This window comes from Rattus norvegicus, chromosome 11, assembly GCF_036323735.1.
Source record: "Rattus norvegicus strain BN/NHsdMcwi chromosome 11, GRCr8, whole genome shotgun sequence".
Classification (NCBI taxonomy): Eukaryota; Metazoa; Chordata; class Mammalia; order Rodentia; family Muridae; genus Rattus; species Rattus norvegicus.
The window spans coordinates 45383857-45406174 of record NC_086029.1 but is presented as its reverse complement, the minus strand read 5'-3'; the positions used below and the strand labels follow the sequence as shown (position 1 = coordinate 45406174).

Below are 22318 nucleotides of genomic sequence, written 5' to 3'. Positions count from 1 at the left end.
TTTATGATTCAAACATGCCCCTTCTAATTCCCGTGTGTATTCTAACAATAAACAGTGCGTTTCGACAATGGGGCAGAATAATCCCTCTGTCCCCCAGCAGAGCTGTGCAGGCTGGCACCTAGCAACACCGAATTCTTCCCGAGTGGTAACTGCTGTCTCCACCCAAGCTTAGGGGAGGTCTGTGTCTGTGTGACCCGGGCGTGCTCTGGATGGTGCTCCAGGCCACCCTGTGTTACCGGAAGCCATTCTTGTCTTGTGGTTTTCAATAATTTTCAAGGGAATATTCACACTTGGGTTTTCTCTGGTGGGCAGACAGCACCCGGAGAGCTGATCTTTGCACTGTTGTTTGCAACTGTCTCTTGCTGCACCGTTCATTGTCTTGCATTCTGGCCAAATTCCTGGGCTCCGGGTCACACAAAAGCCACCCAATTCCTCTGATTCCTCGCAATTCCACAGAAACGCATGTCTCTTCCGTTTCGGCGGGTCTTTGGAAGGTGGTGTGAGGGAGTCTGAGAAGTGGGTCAGGACTCCCTGAGATGTGTGGGCCTTAGTTTTCCCTCCTGTGTAGTAGGCACGGTGGTGCCTTTCCTCCAGACCTCACAGGGTTAATGATAATAATAACAATAATTAACAATAATAATATAATAATAGTGATATGGTGCACTTATGAGGGGACTTCAGAGACAAGGCATGGCGGCTCTTCTAGTCAAGTGTGGAATTGTGGGAAGAAGAGGGAGGAGGTGACAGGAAGTTAGGGAAGATGGTGCCCTCTCCTACTGCCCTTCTTCCATGACAAGGAACTTTTATCCCTTTGTTCTGCTAAGGACCTGATAAAACGGAGATGTCATAAATATTCATAAATCAATGAACCTGTGTAACTAATAAAACAGCTGATTATTTTCTGGACACTGTGTGTTGTGCACTGTGTGTTGAGACCCACTTCTCTTCCCTGCATCTGTTAGCTTTCCTTGTCTCCTGAAGTCATTTAGGGACAGCATATCATTCATTCATTAATTCATTCATTCATTTCTTTTTTTTTTTAAGACAGAGTAACACTGTTTAGCCCAGGCTGGCCTGGAACTCACAGTGGTCCTCTTGCCTCAGCCTCCCATGTGCCCACTCATCTATTCCTTTATTCATCACACCTGTGTTGTGCACCTGTTGCGTCAGCTAGCACCAGAGGATCGGGAGTCAGCCAAAGGGATGTTCTCAAGGTCCAGGATTCATGAGGGGTGACAGTGAAGCAGGCCTTCGCTGTTCTCAGTGGCCGTCTCTGTGACAAAGGGCAGGGGCAACAGGAGCAAAGGGAAGCTGTGTGCAGCCTAGCGAAGGGTAGGTGGCGTCCCTCGGGGAACTTGTCATCTCTGTTGATACCTGTGGGAGGCAACAGTGTGTGCGTTATGGTGGGGAGTTGAGGGCGCACCTCACCTGTTGAAGAACCAAGAGGTGCTAGGGTGGCCTGCTCTGGAGGCCTTGGCATACGGTGGGGTGAGGACGCTTTAAGGGCCTTGACATCCATCCTGGGCACTGGGTCTGATGCCAGTGACATGGTGAAGGGCCAACAGATCCTTAGCAGAGAGGTGCGTCACCACACATGTGTCTTGCACAAATTTAGATTGCAATATGCAGAGTAGGAAAGGTTTGGGAATGCTGGGGTACTCAGAGACCAGCCTAACTCATTTCTCCTCTCAGGCTACCTCAGATCTGTGCATGGAGAGCTCTTAAATACCCCCATTTAGTAAGTGTCACCTCCAGGGGAAGTTAGCTCCCACCTCAGGCTGGCCTCCCACTCTCTTCTCTTCCTTTAGCATCCAGCCCCTCTGCCCTTCCTCCTTTCAGCACAACAGAGGTTCAAGAAGCTGGTAAGCGGGGGCCATAGCCCCCAACACTCCCCTCCCTTCTGAATGTCCACACCCACACCCAGACTCCCTGCTGCTCCTGCATGGGATGCTCTGTGTGTGAGGCTCTAGGTCACAGGTACATGCACAGGCATTAGTCAGGGAGGGAAGCCACTTGAGGCTTCTTCCCTGTACGGCCCCTACACAAGCCAGATAGAGCAGCAGAGCCTAGGGAATCTGGGTATGCCAGCAAAAGAAGTCTCTGAATGGAAGGACAGAAGAGCATGCGGCCTTAGCCTAACAAGACTCTTGTGCATGTCTGGGCTAAAAACAGGCTAGTCATCTGAGATAATGTAGGGCTAGGATTCCAAGTGAGTGAGACAGGAGAAAACATGCAGCTTGAGGAAAGAAAGCAGAGTCCCGGGGACTATCCTGGTGCTTTGGGGCAGTGGGCAAGGGAGACGGGTATTTGTTCCAATTTTGGGAGGTTTTTGGCAGAATCTATAGCTGTCCCTATACCTTGTTAAAACAGCGCGGGCACAGCATTTGTGTGTAATCCACTCACTCTCTCCTCTCCTGTGTCTAGTTTACGTCACCTAGCGATGACTTACCAGACCTGCCTCACAGCAGATGCGTTCTCTCTGTCCTGTGTGTTTGAGCTGCGATGGGCTGGCTCCTCTGAGACAGAGACGAGACCCAATGCGATCATTTCTTCCCTAAAGTTGTTTTCAACCCAGCGCCCCAAGTACAGCCGTGCTTCCCAAGCAAAGGCAGCTGCCTCCGAGAGTCGGCAGGGCTCACCGATTCGCTTTAGCAAACTCGTGCATGCGTGTGCTGTATGCGTGTGTGCATGTATGTGCAGGTGTGCGTGGAAGCCGGCGGCTGCTATCCACATTCCTTTCTCATTTGCTCTTTTGAGGAGAGGTCTCTGACTGAACCTGGAGCTCACCGTTTCAGCCGGCAGGCCCCCCAAATCCGTTTGTATCAAGCTGGCTTTTTACACAGGTCTTCATGCTTGTGCTATAAGCATCTTACCTGCTGGGCCATCTTTCCATTCCATCAGCCCCACCCCCACCTCCCACTTTGTTTTTGTTTTTATTTTGTCTTGTTTTGAGACAAGCTTTCTCTGTGTAACCCTCTCTGTCCTGGAACTTACTCTGTAGACCAAACTGACCTCAAACTCACAGAGTTACGCCTGCCTCTGCCTCCTGAGTGCTGGGATTAAAGTGGGGCATCACGACCCAGCTTGTTTATTTTAAATGACATTAGAACAAAAGACATAAATAGGGTCTAAGCTCAGCTCCTGGACTCCACTGAGTCACTTCCAGAGAACTCCTGGGAATGTCACATGTGGCTTTCCCATTAGTGGATTGCTTATTCTCAAACTTCTGGTCGCTCCACACAACCAGGCAAAGATTATTTCTATGGAGAACTGAGTTCTGTGCTTCAAGTTTTCGGTTAGGCTCTTGAGGCTTGGACGTTGGCCAAGAGCAGGAACTCTGGTCTGCATTCTGCCTACATGGACACAGATGGGACTGGGTCAGGCCAGCTGGACACAGGGGCTCTTGGCACAAGGTCAGACATAGGCACGAACATCATTCAACTTCCAGGAGCCGTGCAAGTCAAATGGTTTGTGTCTGGCTCACAAGTCCCTACACGAATTATGCAACTCTGTCAACAGATCGTAGTGGAAATAGGAAGAGGAAGTGGAATAGAACGGGCACAGGCATGAGTGTGAGCTGGGAGGAGGCGCCAGAGGGGAAATCAAAGGAAAAGTGCCAAGTGCATGCTGGGAATATCCTGCTAACATGGAAGCCATCTCTGGAATCTAATGGAGCATTTGTTTCCTTAAAAAAAAAAAAAATCCCCCCCCCCCCGTGTGTGTGTGTGTGTGTGTGTGTGTGTCGGCATGCATGTTCATGTACACATGTGTAGATCTCAGAGGACAACCTGTGGCAGCAATCAGTCTCTCCTTTCACAATGTAGATGCCAGGGATCGAACTCAGGTGACTGGGCTTGGCCCCAGGCTTTCAGTCACTAAGCCCTGTCTCTGGCCTGGGGCCATTCATTTCAATACTCAGTTATTTGTGTCCAGTATTAGACATGGCATAATCTACAATCCCTACAACCTTTGAGAATCTTTGGGGATTTCCTGAATTTGTGAAGAGCAGACCTCCCTCCCAGCACTCCTTGGCTGTTTTGATTTTTCAAAGGCAACATTTTTTTTAAAAAGTTTCTTTTCACTTGCTTTTGGGTGCCTGAAGTAGCAAAGTGCAGGGTGTCACAGAGACACAAGTAGAGGGTTGTTACCCGTACACCCGTACTGCTTAAGGAAAATGGTCACCCCACATTCCCCCCCCCCCCCGGGGGCGGGTAGAAGATCCTTTGCATGTGTAATCTTCCTTTTCGTGACAAAGGGCAAGTTTCACATCCCCAGAAACAGTCCCCAAAAGGAGAAGATGACTCATGGGTCCCAGCCTACACCAAGGAGAATGAGAGTTACAGAGCCACTGAGGAACGGGGATAGAGCAGCTCACCCACAGGCCAAGAAAGGGCAGTGTGCTCCCAGCAAGAGACAGGGCCAGCTCTGACCCAGCCAGCTTGGAGGGTCAAGCTGGAATTTAAAGATGTTTAGAGCCTAGGCAAGAAGTGGTTTCCAACCACCTACCTTCCTGCTTACTTTACTTCCTGCCCTCAGCCCTCCTGGGGGAAACCCTATACAGTGTTATAGTATCTTGATTCTGTGGTGTAGTCATTTGCTGGATTAGAGGAGAAACAGAGTGTGTCTGAGGCTAAACAGAGAGAGACAGCGCCCAGCTTTATTAGACCCCAGGACTGTCAGTGTCCACCACTGAGCCCTGCCCTGAGGTCCTGGAGCGGCCTGACCTTGGAAAACCTATCATATCGCCACAGCAAGTGTCCAGGAAGGCTCACCCCGTGACCTTCTTTCCAACTAAATAAAGCAATTCGTATTTTGTTCTGCCCTTTGGATGGGCAGACTGGCGTCGAGGGAGACGCCACATGTTGGTTGCTGTCTTGGCTTGTTTATATAGCGGATCAGCTCCTCAGTGTTATGCCTTACAGAGGGTTACCAGCTGGTGTTGCAGCCGTGAACCGGAAGTTCAAGTTGAAATCAGTCTGAGCAGCAAGTCTATCACCTGTTGAGCATTCCTCCTTTTCCCCAAGTCCTCCCCAATCAGGCAGCTCCTCCTAACCCCTCCTTACAAGATCTCTGGGGCTTTAATATCTTTGTGGATTGGTTGTCATGTCTTTGACACTTGTCACCAGACCTTGCTGGGTGCCTGACCTTGTATTCCTCATTTCCCTTAGCCCACATGAAAAGTCTCTGGGATACCAGGGCTGTTGCTACTTTCTGTTTTGCAGAAGAGAAAGCTAGGGCCGTGAGACAGTAACAAAGTATCCCATGCCTGCAACTTCAGGCAACACGTGTGATTCAGACACAGGTATACTGAGTTGCCGAGAGCTCATACTTAGCCCCGTCCCTGTGTACTTCCAGCTCTGGAATGCTCTGAGCAAGCTCCGATGAGCAAAGAGTCCTCTTCTCTCCTGGCCTTTCTTTTTTGATGTTCCTTCCACTTCCCTTAGTCCTCTTGTCACTCCTGTCAAGTAGCGATCCCTGGGATTACAGCTGTTTAGCTGCCGGTTCCTTCAGTCCCAGGAGCAGAATGAAGATTTTGATCCTTCCCTCTCTCCATAGCCCCTCCCACTGGCTGGATGATTCAGAGCATCTGTGGCTTACAGCGTGCCCTTCCACCACCAAAAGCCTCTGCCTCCAGGCAGTGCCCAGATCAGCACCAAGACTATCCTGGCCAGTTTCTGGGAAAGTGGGCTCTCCCATCAGGAAGCAGACTAGAACATGAAGTCTTGGGCAGCCCAGTCTCTCTCTGCCCTGCCTTAGATCCCGGAGAGCCCAGGGAAGCAAGTGTTATTTTGCTGACCAGTACTCCTCTGGTCCCCTGTGAGTCCTTCCTCTCCTTGGCTGCAAGTTGCGGAGAAACACTTGAGAGTTTCGTTCTCCACGCCCATGTACTTAAAATACCAAGCCCATAGGTCATTTTAATAAGGGAATTTGGCTAACAACATATGTGCCCTTGAGGCTGTAAGCTCCCACGTCTGCAGGTGCTGGCCAAGCAGGCCCATGTCTGAGCAACCATGGGCCTGGGTGGGTGGGGAGCTGAGCATGTAGCTCCTGTAATTCTGAGCACCCAGAAGTGCCTCTGGCTGCCTAGAAGCCATTGTCTTCGATGGTGCTAAATCCAGCTGGAAAAATACAAAGGAACGGAGGTCAGGTTTTCACCAGGGGAAAAAGTCACACTCTCTGGTGACAAAAATAAAATAAAATAAAACAAAGTCACCATGGTCTATAGATAAAAAGCAGATGCCCTTGTACTCAAAGCTGTCACCAGGACTGGAGAGATGGCTCAGTTGGTAAAAATCCCTGCTGCACAAGCAGGAGAATCTAAGTTCTAACCCCAGAGCCCAGGTTTTAAAAGCTAGAGGTGTAATGCATGTTTGAAATCCCAGTCCTGGGGAAGGCAGACACGTCCCTGGGGCTCGCAGATACAGTGAGCAAGCTGAATCCATGAGTTCTAAGCCAGTGAGTGACCCTGTCTCAAATAACAAGATGGGCAGAGCTTGAGGAATGATGTCCAAGTGACCTGTGGCCTCCATGCATATGTGCACATGTGTTGTTGTGCACACACATATACCTGCACACACGTCAGCTGTAATCACAGCCCAGTGTGAGGAGATCCACCAGTTTATCTCCTCCCGGGTGAACCCCATTACCAATATGAAGTCTCCCTAATCTCCCTACCTGGCAAGAATCACTAAGTGGAATTCCTCGAGTCTTCACTTTTAAAGGAAGAGCATAACGTAGTGAGAACCACAGGGGTGAGCAGCGGCCATACCAGCCGGCATCATGCCTAGGCTGTATTTCTGTCTTAAGTCAGCTAGTCTCTGGCTAAGCCAGTGCTCTCATAGTCGTCTACCTTCTGGGAACGCCAGTCAGCTCCAGGAGAGGCTGACTGCCCCTGAGTTCATAGGTAGCTGCCTAGAACATAGAGTCACGGGGCAATTTTCACTTTGGAGGATGGTAGTGGGGGGTGGATGGATGGATGGGGGCTCCTGAGTTTAGATTTTGCACAGGTAGTGATTTACAAAAGGTGGTGAGTGTAAAGTTAAGAGTCTTTTTCTCTGTTTAAGTTAGGTGGTTAGTATTTTATTTATTTCCGTATGTATGTATGTATGTATGTATGTATGTATGTATGTATGTATGTATTTGTGGGGGGGCAGTTATGGCATATCTATTGAGGTTACAGGGTCACTTGTGGGAGTCAGTTCTCTCTCTCTCTGCTATTTGGATCCCATGGATTGCCCAGTTTGGCAGCAATTCTGTTTGCCCACTGAGCCATCTTGCCAACCTGAGCTGAGTGGTTTTGAAAGAATAGCATCTTATGTTCTAAGCCAGCCTCACGCCCTTTTGAGGACTAGCTAGAGCCCTCATGCTCGCCTCACAAGTCTGCTGGGACGACCAAGTGAAATAATTCATGAATGAAATAACCCCTGGAAAGCTCTGCACATGCCTGAAAACCCTGATGTGGCCAATACAACTTTCCTGGCTGTAGGTGGAGTTACGAAAGGAGCTCTGGTGAGAAACCGTGGCAATACAGAGCCTTGGGTGCCTCGTGCCAGGATGAAGAATGTGCCTGCACTGTTCCTACCCACCCAGAATCTCACAATATGCTCTTATTGAGAAATTTCACCAGTGCCGGGCAGTTAAGGCCATGCATGGCGACCTTCACATGAGCCCATACGTTATGACCTTCATGTGGAGTTCGTGTATGATGACCTTCATGAGGAGTCCATACATGATGACCTTCATGAGGAGTCCATACATGGTGACCTTCATGAGGAGTTCATGCATGGTGACCATCACGTGGGGCCCATGCGTGACAACTTCTAAGGATTGGGAGATTCAGAGACAAGTGCTATACCATAAGAAGGCAGCATACAAAGGTAGAATCAGTGACCAGGGCACTGAGACTACAGCTCCTATGGAAGGTCAGTGCTGATGACAACCCCAGGAAGTCAGAAGGAGAAGGAAGGAGCCAACCATCCCCACTGCCACTGAATGTGTCTACCAGGCACCTTCAACTTGGCCCTGTGGCCTCCAGAACAGCAAGAGAGTGAATCTGTGCATTAAGCCACAGCACTGTGTTACATCAGCCCCAAGATTGCTTGAACTCAATGCTCTTGAGGGCTTTGTACTCCTGAAGCTGAACGCAATAGATAACGTGTTTCCGTGCACGGTGACAGCATGCTGGATAGTGACAGGTTTGGAAGACATCATTAGAGACCTTCGAGACACATTTCAGGCAACCCATGACTGAAATCAGCATTGGAGAATGTTAGAAGCCACAGGTACCCCACAACCTTAAGCAGAGAATGAAGCTGTCACAGAGCTACAAGCTCCAATGCAGGCATCCTACTGCCTCGGGTTCAGAAGTCAGTGTCAGAGAGCTGTGAGCTACTCTACAAGTATCTCTTGAACTGGGACCAAGAGAGGCAAACATGTGGGAGAATCAAATTCTTCTAACTCTCTAGCTGGAGGCACCAGATCTCATTGTCCATTCACTCCCCTCGATTCACTTGCACACACACACGCACACACATGCACACATATGCACACCCATGCACACACACCAAGGCTGGCACTGGTGTCACAATGTCCTTTTCCCATTTCTCCTCTGGCTTTACAGTCTTCTGCTGACCCTGAACCTCCTCCTGAGAAATGCTAGGCTTTGGAGAATATGGTCCCTGCCCTCAGGCAGACTGAGCTTGGACCATCCCAAATACTGTCAAAGCAGGAGGCCTAATTAATCAAAGTGAAGAGTGATTTATGGGGCCAATCGGAACTAGTCACAAACAAACTCTTCCTCAAGGAAGGTCACCTGGGAAACAGATTCCTGGTCGACTCTCTGGGCTTTGAAGGTGGGAAGCCGTGAATCTGGGGGGGCTGGAGACGTGGTGAAAGGTACAGAAACCCCAAAGTTACAGGGCACTAGCTAAAGAGCTGAGCTCACAAGCTGCAGAAAGAGGGGAAGGCTCTGGGGAGGCGATTCTGGAAACTGGCTCCAGGATTCCGTGTCGATGATGCAAGGACTCACCCATCTTGGGTTCTTGCTGAGAAAGGAAGGTCCATTGTGAGATCTGCAGATGCCTACGTTAACAGCAGCAGGGCCTGGGGCTGCCTTTACACAGTCAAAGGCTACAGAGAATGTTGAGCAACTCCCTCAGGTTAAATCAGCCACCATTGTCAGCATGTCCGCCCTCAGTTTCTGCTGGATGCTAAGGTAGAAACGGTATGGAACATCCCCTGTAAATCTGCGGGTGTCTGATGCAAGGAGCCTGGCAGCCTTCTCAGGGAGGGGTAGGGGATCCGGGTACAAAGTCTCTTGGGCCATAGAACCCCAATGTCCTGTCTAGTTCACTGGGCCTCTCAAGATGCAATATAGGCCTCCTCCCCAGCCTTGCCTGACTACCGTTGTCTTTGGCATAGATGTTCTCAGATAGACTTCAGATGCTCAGGGATCTTTTGGGAACATTCTCTTGATTGGGAGTGCAGCTTGCCGTGGTTATAGATTGTATTCTCAGGAAACTTCTCAGCAGCTGTCAGCCATATTAAACATGTCAGCTGGAAGTGATGTGTTTTCTAAGGATGGTGGGCAGGCAAGCTGGGTTTTACAATAGCCAACACCCTTTTGGAAAGGTTTGTTTCTGTTTCCCTTGAGTTTCTTTGTGTACTACGTATGTAAGAGGGGGAACTGTAGCTGAGGAATATGTAGGTAGAAGACTTATTAATATTGCTCTCAGCCAAATACGGGCATTCCATACAGAGCTCTGAGATGGGGAGAGATGCGCACCTATGAGCCCTTGGACACTACGGGCAGACACTATTACACTTTTTATCCTTCTATTGGTAGAAATTTGGAAAATTTGCCTGTACCAATTTTCAGGCAAGAACACTGAGCCCGAACAAGAACACAGAGAAGTCTAGATCTAGTGACTGGTCGGGCCAAGCACTGGGAATTTAAACCCAGAATCCATCCCCTGAAGCCAGGAGACCGAGAATCGATGTACTTGATTTGACTCTGAGCTGACCTTTCGGTAGTCATGCAGAATATTCACACACAGAGCCAGATGCACTCTCGTATGAGCAATGCATCTGAATCTCAGTCAGCCTGCTGCGTGTCTGTCTTATGTCCCTTGCTCTGTCCCGCCCTAGTCGTGCCTTTGTAACCTTAGGTATTTTAAATAGTATTTAACACCAGCCATCAATTTCTAGTGGGTACAGAGAATAATGTGTAACTTAGCATGTTTTCACACTCAGAAATCCAGTGTTTGTTGATTTGGTTTGCCTGTTCATTTGTTTTGAGTCAGGGTCTCATGTAGCCCAGGCTAACCTCGAACTCACTACATAGCTGAGGATGACTTTGAATTTCTGATCCTCCTGCTTCTGTTACCTGAGTGCTGGGATTACAGGCATGCAGCATTGCACCCAGTTTACACAATGCTGGCATAGAGCTTTGGGCTTCATGCTTGCTAGACAGCCACCCTACCCACTGAGCTACCCCCAGCCCGGGAAAGCATACAGAATAAGGAGAGAAGTGTGTGGATGGTGTCTTTTCTTCTTTCTGGAATCTATAAATATGCAGGGAAGGCAGAGGAATGGGAGGACAGAAGGAGGGTAGGAGTGGATGGCTATGAGTCCCAACCGGCAATGCTCAAAGTCCTGATGTGGAAGTAAATTCTGATCTCCCCCCCAGATCTTGTTAGTAATTAATGATTGACTTATAGCTACATGACTATGCCGTATGCCCCACCTGGTGAACCCACTGTGTGCATTACAGATCAGAAATAACTGGTGAACCCACTGTGTGTGCATTACAGATCAGAAATAACTGTTGAACCCACTGTGTGCATTACAGATCAGAAATAACTGGTGAACCCACTGTGTGTGCATTACAGATCAGAAATAACTGGTGAACCCACTGTGTGTGCATTACAGATCAGAAATAACTGGTGAACCCACTGTGTGTGCATTACAGATCAGAAATAACTGGTGAACCCACTGTGTGTGCATTACAGATCAGAAATAACTGGTGAACCCACTGTGTACATTACAGATCAGAAATAACTGGTGAACCCACTGTGTGCATTACAGATCAGAAATAACTGGTGAACCCACTGTGTGCATTACATGGTGAACCCACTATGTGCATTCTAGATTGGAAACAAAGCCTAAGAGTACCAGGAGAACAAGTCCTCCTGCTCCAGCTCTGTCACCTTTCCAGGTTGAGGGCTGGACAGCATAGACTGATACAGCAGGGAGATGCTCAGACCACCCCTCACTATGCTGTATTCTGTTTTGTGTCTCCACAGGCAAGAGCTTCACTCTGACCATCACCGTCTTTACAAACCCCCCACAAGTTGCCACCTACCATAGAGCCATCAAAATCACAGTGGACGGCCCCCGAGAACCCCGAAGTAAGTGAGCCCCCTTGGGGCTGGTAACTGTCTGGGCTGGCAACTGTCTGGGCTGGTATACACAAAGACCCACCGGGTCTCACCATGTATCTGTGGCTTCAGCCTCCCTCCTGAAGGGATGTCAGGCCCCCGAAGACAGGAGACGCTTCCATATCAACTCTCTCACCTCTCAAATGTTGTTTCTGTGTACTGGGTTCTTTCTAAAGCTTTGTCTTAGATGTCAAAGGGAAATTAGGCCAACTCAGATGAGTTAAGAAGTGTGGGGTTTTTCTGAGGCAAGGAGTAGACCCTCAAATATACAGCAGAGTTGAGTGTGATCAGACATAAGCAATGGATAGAAGAGTAGCCAAGTACGGATGTGACCACAAAGACCTGAAGGTCTCAGTGGACCAGAAGAGGCAGCTTGCTATCCAAACGCCTGTTAATTTGTTAAGGCCAGAGATAAAAATCTGTGAGAATCCTCCTCTCTTCTTTCCTTGGACAGATCTTATTCTGGGCTTGTTTAAAATAGAGTCTGGGCTGGGAGAAGAGTTCTGGGGAAACCAGTAAATATAGAAGGATGGTCTCAAAAGGGAGCCCCTGTGAGGAGAGTGTTTAAAAGGGAGTGGGGTTGTTTAGTCTGGAGGAAAGATGTCTTCAGAGTGACTTAAGGACTATCTTTGAGTAAACACGGGAGCGACACTCTTCCAGGGCCTCACCCCGGCCCAGGAACTGCAGCTGGACCAATTCCGAGTCTGCAGGCAGATGAGCCTCGGAACGGGCAGCAGCCTCTAAACCATGCCAGGTGTCCCTGGGAAGTGATACCCTCAGAGGCTGGGATGTGGAAAAGTGGGGTCCCTCCTGTCCTAAGAAGCTAGGGTGCAGAGAAGTTACTTGGTAAGAATGCAACTGTTCAGAACAGGGGCCCTAGAACACAATGAGAAGAATTTTCAGCCTTCAGGAAGTTTCAGAACCTCCCGGCACCTTCGTTTCTTGTGCCAAATATAACACTGATAGCATCTTTGTGATACTTCATTAAATGATACTGTGTGCCTGGTGCAGTGCATGGGCTTAGGGAATGTCAGGGATCCCCTGTGGGGCTTCCTTGGTGACCTTTTCAATCTGGTAGCTCCATTGAGCCTCTGTGATAGTTCCCTGGTGTGTGATGCTCTACTGGCAACCTTGTCAACACAGGCAGCCCATCTGTGCTCTGAGGTAGTAGCCCTCGGAAATTGTGCTCTCCAAGGCTCTCCAGGGGTCACTGTGGCTATGGCAGTGTTTCCTGCAGTCATGGCTGTGACTTCTGGTATCTGGACTACCTTTGGAACCAGTCACCTCTCTGTCTCCATTTCCCCAATTTCCCTGCAGTAGTGACATACAGAGAGCGCCCACAGTCTCCAGAACTACCACAGGGCACAGTGTTCACACTGGCTGCCCTTTCCTCCCTCCGCTCCCTGTGCTTGGTGACTCCCTCCACTCTGCCCTCTCCCCCTCCCATTTTGTTCCCTACCAGAACCTGTGCAGCCTTTTCTCTGTAACCGCTTTGAGATTTCCTAGCCTCGATCAGGTTCAGGGAACTCTGGGACTTGTGTTGGATAACACGCCCTGCTTCTTTATATCGTGAACAGCAGACCATGGTAACACACAGTGCTCACACAACCCAGGAAGTCTCTTAGCACTCCCAGGGTTTCCAGAGTAGACGCTCTGGCCACTGGAGAGGAGGACCTCTCTAAGCAGAAAAGAACACCCCAGAGCCATGGCCCGGTGCAGGGGACTGGACAGGAAGCAAGCCAAAGTGATGACTCAGTGCAGGGCAGAGAAAGGGACAAGGTTTAGGAAGGCTGATGCTGAAGGTGACCATGCTCACAGGATGGCTCCGTTAGGTATCGGTGGCTCTCTGAAGCCGCTATTACCCACAGAACAGATCATACAATGGCCATGTGTGGGGAAACAGCTTAAAATAGGGATAGACCCATGACAACCCTTCTATTTTCCTTATTCTTCCACACCTAAGAAAGACAGGTTTTCACCTTGTACTTTTTTTTTTTTCTGGAACATTTGAAGAATTGAGAGAGGAGCTGAGACTAGAAAAGAAAATGACAGAGAGAAGGGAAATGTCTCCATACCGGGGCAGCTGCCTGCCTGCCTGCTGTGTAGATCAAGTGTTCAGATAAAGCGTTTGCCACCTCTGCCATTTTATAACTTCTAAGAACAGTCATTGGGAGAAGGGCCCTCGGGGGCACCCAGCCTTTCTTCTCAGACAGAATTGGATGTCAAGGGAAGAGGGGTAAGGGGAGAATAAGGTTAAGTGTGGCATAAAGAGCTCCTTAGCCCCAGGTAGACAGTATTCTGTTTCCCAAGGAGCCTCTAGAAAAAAGGCCAAATCAAACTTAGGCCAACTCCAAAAGCAAGGGTGGGGCGTTAGTGGTTAATTGCACTGTTATCTTCCCATTTTTTTTAATGTATTTTTGTCTTTTGAGTTGAGACAGGCTCTTGCTATATAGTCCTGGTCGGCCTGGAACTTGCTCGGTAAACCAGGCCAACTCTGAACTTCTGATAGTCCTCTGCCTCCCCCGACCTGACCCCAAGTGCTGGGTGATACCACCACATCTCACACTGGTTCTCTTAGCACCCTGATTATTTCTACTGGTCTTCTGCCATTCTGGCTACCACCACCTTTTGATAAAATGAAAAGTGAGGACCCCCTTATTCCCATCAGACTGACGTGGCCACTTTAGATGAAGGAGTTCTGTCCAACCCTTCATTCATGAAGGATTATGAATTCTGGATGAGTCTAGCCCAAGAGCCCTGGTGTTTGCCACACTGAACAACATTGTGAAGTCTTCTCACTTTAGGAAATCAAAGACTCAGAGAGTAAGAACAGACTGTTGTCCACCCACACCACACACCTGTCCATCTGTCCATCTGTCCATGCTGTCTGCACTTCACCTCCTATAAGTTCTCTCTCCTGCCTTTGGAATCTTTGTGTATAAATGTGGGCTGGTTTTCACGATTTCTCGTGTAGAGCCAAGCTCTGAGGCTGCCAAGTAGGATACATGGTACCCCTCACGCTTACATGGTTGTTAATACTGAAGCTGTATTGTAAAAGAGAGAAAGAGAGAGAGAGAGAGAGAGAGAGAGAGAGAGAGAGAGAGAGAAACAAACATTTTACAGTTTAGATAGTTACTGGCCAGTACCAGTAACCCTTTGACCCTGAGTAAGTCAAAACTTGCTTTTCACACAGACCATGGGGTTCTTCTACATCTCGAGCCCATACAGAAATCAGTGAGCACAGGGGAATTCCATTCCTTAGAGAGGAAGAGTACCTCCAGAAGGTGTTTTTTTTCAGGCAGTAAGTAGACCATTTGATGACTTGTTAACACGCTGAAAGGTAGCATGATAGAAGAAACACTAAAAGGATGGTGGTGGTACATGTGTGTGTGTGAGGGGTATGTTTGGGGTTGTGTATGGGGTTGTGTGTGTGTGTGTGTGTGTGTGTGTGTGTGTGAGAGAGAGAGAGAGAGAGAGAGAGAGAGAGAGAGAGAGAGATGGGTTCATGTGGAGGTCAAAGGTCAGAAGTCCGAGGTCAGCATCAACCATCATCCTCTTTTACTCTCTACTTGTTCTTTGAGTCAAGGTCTCTCTGTGAACCTGTAGCTCAGTCTGTTGAGCTGTGCTAGCTGTTCAGTAAGCTCCAGGGACCTGCATGTCTCTATTCTCCAGCACTGGGGTTAGTGCAGACATATCAAATCACCCAGCCACATGCGAGGTAGGGATAGAGACATGAGTCCTGGGTGGCAGACACTCTATTGGCTGAGCAATCTCCCCAGCCCCAGCCCCTGCACCATAAAAGGACCCCACCCCACCCCCAACAAATAGAACTTTAAGAGTTGTTTTATGTTGCTTTGATATTTCTAAAAATGATGTGGAACTCCAGTTCTCAACCCATGCGTTTATATTTTGGAACTGTGGCAATGTTGAGATACGAGAATATGTGTTTGGAGAAACATTCTCCACATGCCCTCCATGGTGGGATTTAGATGCATGGAACGTGTGGGAGGAGACATTCTACTGAGGAAGTTAAGTGAGGGAGCGACTGAAGATGAGTCTTGGGAAGTCTTTATTATTGGATCAGGTACCTGTGACCTGTGGAATAGACTTCATTAAAATTCAAAAAGGTCAAGAAGCAAATGCTGGCTGTGTCCGTGACAACTTCTGCCCTCTTATAAAGGTGTCTTTGGCAGTCACTGTTCAAGCTCTGAGATTCGCAGTGACCAGAACGAGGTAGGGCCATTCCTTGAAACTCAAGAAAACCATCAGGATGCTAGACTCACTGGCTTAGTTAGGGTTTTACTGCCGCGGACAGACACCATGACCAAGGCAACTCTTATAAGGACAACATTTAATTGGAGCTGGCTTACAGGTTCAGAGGTTCAGTCCATCATCATCAAGGCAGGAACGTGGCAACATCCAGGCAAACATGGTAGAGGAGGAGCTGAGAATTCTACATCTTCACCTGAAGGCTGCTAGCAAAAGACTGACTTCCAAGCAGCTAGGACTAGGGTATTAAAGCCCACTCTTACAGTGACACACCTACCCCAACAAGGCCATACCTACTCCAACAAGGCCACACCTTCAAAGAGTGAAGAGCCACTCCTTGGCTCAAGCATATATAAACCATCACCTTCCATTCCCTGGCCCCCATAGGCTTGTTCAAACACATGAGTCTATGAGGGCCATATTTAACCATAGCATAATATAAAAGTACTTTTAGTTCAACTTCAAGAGTCCCTTTAGTCTACAGCAGTCTTAACAATGTTAAAAGTCCAAAGTTCAAAGTCTCTTCTGAGATTCATCCAATCACTTAACTGGAATTCCCAAAGCAAGACAGGAAACCAGCTGGGCAAACTCCAAACTCTGCATCTCCATGGCTGATGTCAAAGTGGTCTTCAGATCTCCAAGTCCTTTTTGATTGCAATCTTTGTTGATTGCAACAAGGCTCTTTCTCCTGGGCTGGTTTCACTCTCTGTTAGCATCTTTCCTCAGCAGGTATCCCATGGCTCTGATGTCTTTAAAATTTTGAGCTCCAACTTCACAGCTTCTCGCTCCAATGTCTGGGATCTATACATGATCTTCTGGGCTCCTCCAAAGGGCTTGGGTGACATCTCTAGCTGTACTCTCTGCAGCACTATAAGCTCAGGTTGATCCACTGCTGTTCCTGGTGGTCATCCCATGGTACTGGCATCTCCAATACACTGGAGTCTTCTGCTGCAACTAGGCTTCACCACGAGCCTCTCACGGGCTCTCTTCATGGTGCCAAGCCTCAACTTTTTTTGCATGACCGTTTCAGTCCTGGGCCATCAACTGTAACTGAGGCTGCACCTTCGATGGTCTTCCCTGGCCTCTCACAGTGCCCAGCCTCAGCTGCTCTTCATGACCCCTTCATGCCTTCAAAACCAGAACCACCTGGGTGACTCTTACACAATACCAAGTACAGCTGCAGCATGAGGTACAACCTTGGCTCTCTCTTGAACACAGCATCTTTGTGCTCTCAGAAAACACTTCCCAGAAGAATTCACCTCAGTGATGCTGGTCTCTTCTTAACAATTGCTAATTTTGTGACTCCAGCTGACCAGCATCTCTTGTCCCAGTAGTCTTCTTCTGTTCTTGACTCTAAAGCCAGAGCCACATGGTCAAAACCTCTGAGTTCTGCTGCTTGCTGGTGTTGGAACATGGCCCCACTTCTTGTTTTATTACTTTATCAATGCTGGGATTAAAGGTGTGTACCACCACACCTGGACTTAAGCTTTTCTTCACCCAGAACTTGCTCTGTCCCAGGCTGGCTTTGATCTCAGAGATCTGTTTGGCTTTATCTCTAAGGATTAAAGGTGTGTGCCACCATGCCTGGATCTAACTTTAGCTGGGTCGTATCTTGCCCCAAAGTCCTACTCCCTTGGTCTGCTCTCTCCTAGAACTCAGGATTCAGCTCCATTCTACTTCCAGGAGCCCCTTTAATATTTAAACCATATATTTTATGTTTTTCCTTTCTAAGCTTGATATGCTTGTCTAAAATGCTCTTCATGAGACTTAACCAGAGAACAAAGTCTCTGCTGGGCCTTCCTTTGAGACTTCCTTTGTCAATGCAGTTAATATAAATCTCTTTATCTTAGCCTCAGGCAGACTCTTCAGACAGGGGCAAAAAGTAGCCACATTCTTCACCAAAATATCACGAGAACAGTCTCCAGGCCACATACTGAAATTCTTCTCCACTCAAATCTCTTGAGACAGATCTGCACAGTTCAAATCACTCTCAGTAACAAAGGCTTCCATATTCCTACTGGGATTGCTCATTAATCCCCAGTTAAAGCATTCCACTGCTTTCCAAATCCAAAGTCCCAAACTCCACGTTCCTCCTAACAAAAGCATGGTCAGGCCTATCACAGCAACACCCGGCCAACTTCTGTCTTAGGGTTTTACTGCTGTGAACAGGCACCATGACCAGTGCACGTTTTATAAAGGACAACATTTCATTGGGACTGGCTTACATGAGGTTCAGTGCATTATCATTCAGGAGGGAACATGGCAGCATCCAGGCAGGCATGGTGCAGGGGGACCTGAGAGTTCTACATCTTCATCTGAAGGCTGCTAGCAGAATACTGGCTTCCAGGCAGCTAGGATGAGGGTCTTAAGCCCATGCTCACAGTGACACACCTACTCCAACAGGGCCACACCCTCTAATAGTGCCACTCCCTGGGCCTAGCATATACAAACCATCCCACTCACTGACTGATATTTTCTAGATGAAATTACCCTTAGAATGGGTCAACTCACAGCCCTCTCTCTCTCTCTCTGTCAGCCAACTGCTTTCTAGAGAATTTTGTTGAAGTCGCCGTGGGACTATAAGTGAATGCACATTCTTCTGCATGTGCGGGTACACTTGTGCGAGATGTGGTATCCGCATGTTTAAGTAGGTGTGTCCACGGTGTGTTCCCATTCGGAAGCTAGAGCTTGATCTCACGTGTCTTCGTCCATCACTCTCCTTCCCCCCTTCTCTTTGCCTGAGTCAGGGTCTCTCACTGAACCTGAAACCTACTGAGCTTGAAATTCTGGCTAGATTGGCTGATCGTGAGTCTCCAGAATTCTTGTACGTGGACCTCACCAGTGCTAGGGTCACAGGTATACACTGCCACACCCGGCTTTTAGACGTGGGCGCTGAGGAGCTAAACTTAGTTCCTCATACCCGGCAACAAACGCCTGAACTATGTCTCCGGCCTCATGAATATAGTTTCCTTCTTTGATTTTGAAGGGACATAGCAAAAAGGAAAAATATCTTACATACATATGTGTGCATCCATGTATATTAACCAGAATCTTTATATTTGGTGAGGATTTCCTAATGAAAAAGCAAAGTGTATGAAAGATATCTACAAGCAGGTGGCAAGAACAGGTTCACAATGGCGAATGTTAGGGAAGAGTGAAATGGGTGTTACGACTTTTTCCTTAACGCTGAAAACAGTGTAGATCTTTTTCAAGATATTCTTTCTCTTGGTGAGAAGAGTTACGAACAACAGTGGCTGACATTATACAGTGACCATTACTTGCCCAGCACCTTTCGAAGTGCTCCAGGCGCACTAATGTATAAAACATTGGGGGACACAGTTAAGGTAATTGGAGCAGGGGTTGGCGATTTAGCTCAGTGGTAGAGCGCTTGCCTAGCAAGCGCAGGGCCCTGGGTTCGGTCCCCAGCTCCGGAAAAAAGGAAAAAAAATGGTAGTTGGAGCAGAAGCTAAGTAAGAGGCATCCCCAGGTCCCCAGGTAGTTCGCCAGAATGGAAGCTGAGGAATCCAGGGGTTTGCACCATGGACACCCAGGTCTGTTTCTGGGAACTGTGGTATTTGAGCCTCGTTGCACTGTGATGTCGCATCTCCAATAAGGAGGGCTTATCAGGTTTCCTGTAGCTCTGCCGTAGCTTTCCTGTAGCTTTGTAGCCGCCTCAGACATTTGACTGGAGTCGGTCTTCCTTGGGGTGGGTGTACTGAGTCACCCGCCTGCCTCACAGGGAGTCCCAATACGCAGATGCTGCCTGCTGCCACATGTGCTAACGATTGGCCCTGCCGGTCACTGACGTCTGCTTAAGGACCTGGTGTCAACGGGGCATAAAGCAGAGACAATGCGAAACCTGCACATTTCCCAGAGAAGGATTAATACAGTGACCCAAGCAGCCCCAGGGCAGGTGTCTAATGGAATCCCCTTTAGCAGAGGTAAAGCTTGGGCACTCGGTGTGTGCTCTTAGGGTTGTCACTGCCAGCCATGGCACTCCAAGGGAATTGCGCCACGTGTGCCTCCCGGGGCTAGGAGTGTTCAAATCAGACATGTCCATCGGTTCAAGGGAGAATCGTGGTACAGAAAGGAAAACGGAGAGGTTTTCCTTCCTTCTGACCCAGAGGTAAAGCAGAAGAGAGACAGAGGGTCTGAGGGGGACGCACTGTGTACCTGTTCTCCCACTCTGAAGGCCTTTCAGGCTAAGCAGGAGACTCTGGGGGGCCTTCGCCCTGGTATTTTAGTTCCCGCTCTGCTAACCTCTCTAACTATCTGGAGACTTAGAGAGGCAGTTCTTAAAAGCATTAATAATAACTGTGCCTAAGTGTTTCTAAGGAACTTTAGAATCGCTTCGTGTTTGTTATAGTTATAACACTAGACCTAGAAGAGTTTTGGGAACCTCAAGATTTCCCTGAATTCAGATTAAAGCCTAGAAGGTTCTCTGGGGCAACTGAGGATGAGAGAAAGGATCATGCTTCTCTCTGTGAACAGCAGTAGTCCACTTCAGCACTACTATGAACAGCAGTCCACCTAGACACTATCCATGAACAACAGTCCACCTTGGCACTACCCCATGAACAACAGTCCACCTCGACACTACCTATAAACAATGTAAGCATGTAAGCCATTCTTTTGAATGTTTTTCTTTGATTTAGATTACTGAAAAATCATATTGCTACTTAGAATTTCATACAGTGAAGCTGGGCTCTACGCTAATACACAGTCCTTGTGAGAATTGATTGTACAAAGTGCAAAAAGGAGGAGAGAAAAAAACAATATAATACTGTCTACTATGAGGCTTCCGTTCCTTAATCTTAAAATGTGTAAAAAGATTTTAGGATCCTTAACTCCGGGACCTGGGCTTTCACCCTGGCGCCATCAGACCTGTGGGTGTGAACTTGGGCAATTATCTTAAGTACTTTTTAGTCCTTGGTTTCCTCTTGGGTCAAACTAGGCAATGAGACGAGATAATCTCTAAATTAGTTCCCACTCAAACTGGGGTAACAAAATATTGTCAGCCAAACAGAGGTATAGATTCCTCACAAATGGGGCCCTTACAGGCCACCGCCCTGAGCTGCCTATCCTGAACATTATCATCCTTCCTGTCCTCACCAGGGATTCCATAGTATCCCTTTTAGATTCTCTCTCTCTCTCTCTCTCTCTCTCTCTCTCTCTCTCTCTCCCCCCCCCTCCCCTCTCCTCTCCTTCTCCCTCCTCCTCCCCCTCACTCTCTGGTTTTGAATAGGCTTTGTAATTCATCTTCGGACCCTCTAGCCCTAAGTAAAATGCCCAAAGTCCCGCAGCCCTGATGTCTCTGCCACTCAGCTTGAGATGATGCATTTCATGCACGCCCTGGCTAACTTTGGGATGCTGATACCCGGCTCTCTGTCCAACAGAGACAGTGGCCATATTAGTGTCCTGGGCCAAGAGGCTGAATAGCAGACTCCCTCCAGGGACCCTGAGAACCCTTCCTGGGACACAATACACACTTGGAAGGTGTCCGCCATTGTCTGTACTCGTCTCAGAATCCTGTGGAAAGTGAAAAGTCACTCTTGACAAAAACAACGACGGAAAAAAGGGATCTATGAAATCCTAAATTTAAAAATTCATGAAGTAGCCTCAATGTTGTTCTTTTTGATATGTAATTAAAGATTTATGCATTTTGATTTTTTAATTTCAGATTTTTTTTATTTTTTTATTTTTTATTTTTGGTATTTCGGCCCAGTAAATTTCTTTCCTGGCATCTTATGGCCGCTTAAAATACTCTGGGCACTGTTCCTACATCCATCATGTTTCCAACAGACTTGTCCCCAAATTTCATACTTTGTGAACAACTTGAAAACTTATGTCCTAGTAGCATAGAAGCTCCTACCTGAGATCTAACACTTGGGCGCTTCTCAGTGTGAGCACAACTGATGAAGAGTCTTGCATTGTTCTAGAAACAGCAGAACCTCCCCACCGTCTGTCTGCCCTTGCTGTCCTTAGGGGATTTGTTCCAGGAACCAGCACCTCAGATACCAACACTGCCACACGGGAGCCCCTGATATCAAATGACAGATTATTTGTCGATGACTCAAGTGCGTCTTCCTGTAGACTGTCAGTCACTTCCGGGTTACTGAAATACTCTAGACAAAGCTGCATGAATGAATGAATGAATGAATGGCCATTAGGGAAGTCAATGAGGGCTCAATGCAGACACTTTTTCTTCCTCAAGATTTTCAGCCTAGATTTGGTTGAACCCAAGGATGTCTCAGCCACAGATATGGAGGGATGACAGTAGTACTGGGGCTCATCACCCAAGGGTGTCTGCAATCTCTAGCAAGACCTGCACACAGTGCACACACAGAAAGCAGCTAGCCACCCTGGGCAGGTCTCTGGAGGGCCACCCCAACGTGTGTGTGTGTGTGTGTGTGTGTGTGTGTGTGTGAGAGAGAGAGAGAGAGAGAGAGAGAGAGAGAGAGAGAGAGAGAGAGACTCCTCCTGCTACCTATAGATGTTGCTCTGGGACACTCAGCTGTCCTGCATTTCTCTTGGGGACAAGTGACCTCCCAACTTGCTGAAGGTCTGATGCAGCAGGCAAGCCCTGTTGTCAGAGCACATTAGCAGGCCTA

At 48.2% G+C, this 22318-nt stretch overlaps 1 protein-coding gene across 5 annotated transcripts in view; it reads left to right on the top strand.

Annotated features, from left to right (window-relative positions):
- The window catches only part of Runx1 (RUNX family transcription factor 1), a 234523-nt gene that overhangs the window by 154126 nt on the left and 58079 nt on the right, over nucleotides 1-22318 (top strand). For all 5 annotated transcript variants that reach the window (XM_017598053.3, XM_008768599.4, XM_008768598.4 and 2 more), the window contains one exon: nucleotides 11304-11408. In XM_017598053.3, the coding sequence (XP_017453542.1) occupies nucleotides 11304-11408 (105 nt within the window). The remainder of the gene's footprint in view (nucleotides 1-11303; nucleotides 11409-22318) is intronic.